The 5,125-nt window shown below is 40.4% G+C and overlaps 1 protein-coding gene across 1 annotated transcript; it reads left to right on the plus strand.

Moving 5' to 3' along the window:
- Positions 1 to 859: 859 nt before the first annotated feature.
- On the plus strand, positions 860 to 3,614 carry LOC111263218 (digestive cysteine proteinase 2). Its single transcript, XM_022838127.2, has 2 exons — positions 860 to 1,425; positions 1,554 to 3,614. The coding sequence occupies exons 1-2, from the start codon at positions 955 to 957 to the stop codon at positions 2,112 to 2,114; spliced, it is 1,032 nt and encodes a 343-aa protein (XP_022693862.1). The 5' UTR covers positions 860 to 954; the 3' UTR covers positions 2,115 to 3,614.
- The last annotated feature ends 1,511 nt before the right edge of the window (positions 3,615 to 5,125 follow it).

Below are 5,125 nucleotides of genomic sequence, written 5' to 3' on the forward strand. Positions count from 1 at the left end.
GAAAAAGCACGAGCCAGAAAACGAAGCTTATTAATTGGTGGAAACATATAATTTAATACTCTCAACCTAATTCTCACTGAATGCGCTAGACGTCGTTTATGTCTAATTTTTCATAATGAGAACAAACTTTACTTTGTTTAAAAATACTGAGGTGGACGCCTTTTTACTGAACGCTAGCCATAATTATTCTCGAGCCAATGAAACATTTTATTGATTTTTTCTTTTACGACTAATCGTCAGTAACCTTCGTTCCATTCCAATAAATTAAGTTAGAAAACATCACATGTGCCGTGATTTTTAACCTGTTAGGTTTTACGGTACGTTTAGATAAAGCCAGACCGTACGCCGCGCTCTGACATTCGGCCATATGCCGTCGAGTTCTATATACAACAATACATATAGACAGTTTCTCATTTTAATACTACTTTATGCATGGCTGTATGTGGTTGATACATCGGCAAAGCACGAAAGATAGCTTAGAACTGATCGTTATTTCTGCAACATAAAAATGATATTTCCTAGACATGATAGCCGCGTATAGGAATACATATGATAATAACACTCAGCGCCTTCAACAGGTAAAATAAATTACAGTTAAACTATTACATACGGTAGTATAAATTTCTTTATATTCGATATACGGTCAATTGGCTTGTCCTACACACACACGGGCTCTATGGAATTGAACACATGTGCAATGCCAGGTCCACGCAGGGTTCGTCTTCGTATTGTGCGAGCAATGATTGATAACGTTAAATGTTTTCGAGTTTTAGACGACCGATCGGAGTTATTTTATCCTGTGTAAAAGTGTATTGTGCATTACTAAGAGGCTTTCGATGACCGCATTGTCAGCTGGTTGTAGACGTCACCATATCGCTCGATCATGCTATTTAAACACTCAGTGAATCTGCAAGCCAAAATATTATTGGTCAGGTACATTCAACATTGACGAATATGAACGTATGCGGCGCGGTTGGTGCTTTTATGGTTGCTGTTAGCGTTTGTGGCAGCTCTACCGTCCCGAACGTCTCTCCATCCTTGCTTCAAGCTGCCCTCCATGCCAAATGGTCCTCGTATAAAGCCCAGCACGGTAAAGAGTATGCCTCTCATGTAGACAATGTTAAGAAAGTTGTATTTTTGGAAAATACTCGTACCATTGAGGAGCATAATTTACGATACCACCAGGGTCTCGAAAGCTTCCAAATGGGACACAACGCACTGTCCGACTTTACCCTTGAGGAGATCCAGGCTACTCGTATGGGTCTGGCAATGCCTTCTGACATCGAGGAGCATCATGCCAACGCTTCGCTGCACGTGACATCCGAGGATTACCCGTATCCCACAAGGCTTGACTGGAGGGATCAAAACGCTGTTGGACCTGTCAAGAATCAGCAACACTGCGGATCTTGTTACGCTTTCTCGTCGGTTAGTCTTACTATACAGAACCTGACGCATTTATCTATCTACTACATCAATCCAAGTGCATTCCCTACATTGACATAGTTACGATCACATAGAGTATATTATTAAATAATGCTACTTTCGTATTTTAGGGCGGCGCCCTTGAAACTGCTCACTGGCGTAGGTATGGTATCCTTCCCAATGTTTCGGTTCAGCACATAGTCGACTGTACCCGTCAGTACGGTAATAGAGGGTGCCAAGGTGGCTGGATGCACACTGCGTTCAAGTGGCTTCAAGATCATGGTGGATATCTCGCCAGCACAGAGTACCCATATGCTGCTCATGTAGGCAAGTGCAGGGACGAAAGTACGCTTAAAATCGGCAGAGTCGCACGATATGCCCGTATACCTGCTGGTGACGAGAAGGCTCTTCTCGATGCCGTCACATTCATCGGAACCATCCCAGTTGCCTACAACGCGGTTACCAAGCAACACGCCTACTACCGACAGGGCATCCTCGACGTGCCTGATTGCGGAACCAGACCGACCCACGCTGTCCTCCTTGTTGGCTACGGTACCGAGCGTGGCGTGGACTACTGGATCCTCAAGAACTCATGGGGCACCTCGTGGGGCGAGAACGGCTACTTTCGTATGCGTCGTGGTTCGAACATGTGTGGCGTTGCTAACTGGGCTTCTTACCCGGTTAGCGGTTAAACTAAACATTGTACTAAGATATTCTATGTAAGTCTAAAATACACTATACGACAAGTTTTAAGTAGTATCATGGCGAGGAAAGATAATGGCTTTTTAGTTATTCAAATCAGATAAATTATGTGGACAGCTCCTCTCAAGGAAATACGATGGCAAAAAAATTAGCGCAGTTTTCCAAAACCTGAGAAACACTGCTTTAGCTGTTTCATCGAATTAAAGCCGTCTTATGGGATAATGGGTAACGCAGATTTTAAACGTAAAACCCATCGAAGCATGTAATTGATGGCTTGTTTGAAAAAACGGCGGGGGGGGGGGGGGGGGGGGGCTAGGCCCAAAGTGGATGCTCTTATTGTTTACGATACATTGTTAACAGAAAAATCGATATATTGTTTACTATGTTGTGATCTAAAATTGTTGTCAGTTTTCACTGCGAGTAGTTAGCATTGAGCCAAAACTTAGTGTGGAGGTCAAAATTACCCTTTTTCCAAGTGACACGCGGTACGATTATTTTTTCGTTATGGATTATATTACTTTCTCCGAAAATTTTGGAATCGAATATTTTGAAACTAAGCAACACAACAATAAATAACGTCTTGTCACTATTGTTTTACATATTAGCAGATCGATCTGACAGCTTGTTATTACTTCACCAGTGCTTCAGGTTCGAAACCTAGTGGAGACATACTTCGTCTTACGCTGGGGCCTAGGCGTCTGAACCAATGCCTAATGGCAGTAGTACTGGATATAAAACTTGAAACGTTTATTAGACATCCAAATTTCAAGTTTGATTGACTCTAAATATTTCTTAAGTTGAAAGCATATCAATGGTTACAGTTAGTCAATATCCTTGCACTCGAAAGCTATTTATTTAAATTTCTGCGAGAAAGTAAGTCTCTTCGTAAATTAAGAATTTCCTTTTTTGCGCTATTTTAATGAAAAAACTTATTTGAGATTTGATGCTCTCAAAATTTTAAGAGCGGATATATATGACGATGCGTTGAAGAGATCGAATGCCATCATTATTATTACTATTGGCCATAGAATAAAGCTCCACTTAAACTTATTCAAATATTTGTTCAACAGCTGTACATGAATGAAAACTGCCACGTAGAAGAATCTAAATCTGATTTAAAAAAAATACAAACACTTCATAAAAGCTATTATAGCCACTGTTATTGATTGTTGTAATGAAAGACATTCTTCTTAATTAAGAGCTGGTTTTCCGAAATCACTGTTACAATCCTTTTAAGACAGCAAAAGGTATACCTTTTACATTTAGACTATCTCGGGTGGGTCCACATCTAGTATAAGTGATTCATTGTTTGTGTTTTGTTTCTTTATCCTCAAAAAAAATGGCCTTTTCAAACTACTTCGTTGATACCATACATACGAGGCCACTATACATGATAATTCGTAAAAAATAGTTAATCCATTAGAGAAGCATTGTACCTAAGTGTTTTCAATGTATTGTATGTGCGCAATAAATGGACGACCATACGTTCACTAGTGCGGTCCTTAGCGCTGACGTTCGCTTCTGGTAAGTAAAATCGAAACTGCTTTCAAAACCTAGAATTTGAATTATCTGCTAGTTCATGCTATAGCGTAAGTTACTCTAAGTCGTATTACCCTAACATAGATCAGCAACACATGCCTCCATACGCAAGATTCTTGCCATCTACTGGCTCGTTCGAGCATTCATTGTTATAGTTTATATTGACTGGTCATTTTATGTAACAAAGGCATAGTCAACCCCTTGGCACTAGGCTAACCCTACCAAGAACTTTAACCTCTAGTATTTACGGGTCAACCAGTGGACTACGTGGCATATGCGCTTTGCTTTCCGTAAACATGCACGCTACAAAACATCCATCCCACACTGTATCCGGCAATAAACATTTTCTGTCACGAATCAACTGATCACTACAACAAAATTACCGGTCCACGCACCCCAACTGGAGAAATCATGGGGTGCGACGCAGGCTGAATTCGATGTAATTGAACCTATGCTTCTATCACTATAAGTATTTTTGCAAAATGGCAACTGCCCATGCACATAGACCCAGTATGCAAGATGGTTTCGTCAGAATTTTCGACAGCAATACTTTGATGATGAATATATATGTATGGGGCGCATAAAACCGCTCAACAATCGCTGCGCAAGAGCAACGCTTCGTTCTATTAGCCGTTACCGTAGAAATCATAGGCAACCTTTATTAAATAAATGCTATATGATGGACACGAATTATACGCTTGGTTCATTACAAAGGACACTGTTTGGGCGCAACACGCTCATAGATGAAGCGAATAGTACTAAGCGAACCCACAATCGACTTGTTTCGTTTAAATATGCGCTACGAGAATTGCACATTTTCATTAGTAAACTCATAAGCAACGCGCCATGGACTGCCTCGCAGATCACAAAAGTGATTACTATATTTTTAATCTCATAAGTAGCCTGATCACATGAGAGAAAGGAAGTTAAGAAGCAGTTTGGTTGCACGGAAGTGCAAAGCTTCTTTAAAAAACCGTAAGCCTTGAGGAAACGATAGTTGACGCGTATGATGCCGATAGACCGCGTCAATTTTATTATCGTAAAAGGCCTCCCGAACTGCAACACAACTCCCACTCTTCCTGCGCTTCTCACCCGCTACGGCTTAGAAAATGGAAGCGAATACTAGATACTTCAGAATTCACGGAAAAACTGCTCGGGTTGTACCGATACGGTATCAAACGCTGTATCAACATGTATAGAATCAAAAGTGCCAGTAAAGTATACCTTGTTGTCTATTAGTTCATAAGAATTATATCAGTAAATACCGTTTGTTTGTTTAGGTCCAGTACTATAAAGATCAACTGGTATAAAACATATATTATGGTAAACTAAGCACTTATAATGGCGTAACGATCAGTTGATCTTCTGTACGAATTGTGTCGGTTACGTAAGATACTAAATAGCTTCGGTTATCTTTTATGAATAGAAAACAAATCATCTTATGAAATTTTTCGATGAACGC

This window comes from Varroa jacobsoni, unplaced genomic scaffold (genome assembly GCF_002532875.2).
Source record: "Varroa jacobsoni isolate VJ856 unplaced genomic scaffold, vjacob_1.0 scaffold_746, whole genome shotgun sequence".
Lineage (NCBI taxonomy): Eukaryota > Metazoa > Arthropoda > Arachnida > Mesostigmata > Varroidae > Varroa > Varroa jacobsoni.

Excerpts from the sequence above, each read along its gene's own strand:
- LOC111263218 (XM_022838127.2), top strand. The coding sequence starts at position 955 with ATGAACGTATGCGGCGCGGTTGGTGCTTTTATGGTTGCTGTTAGCGTT. Across the intron at positions 1,426-1,553 it reads CTTGTTACGCTTTCTCGTCG|GGCGGCGCCCTTGAAACTGC; the intron begins GTTAGTCTTACT and ends TTCGTATTTTAG.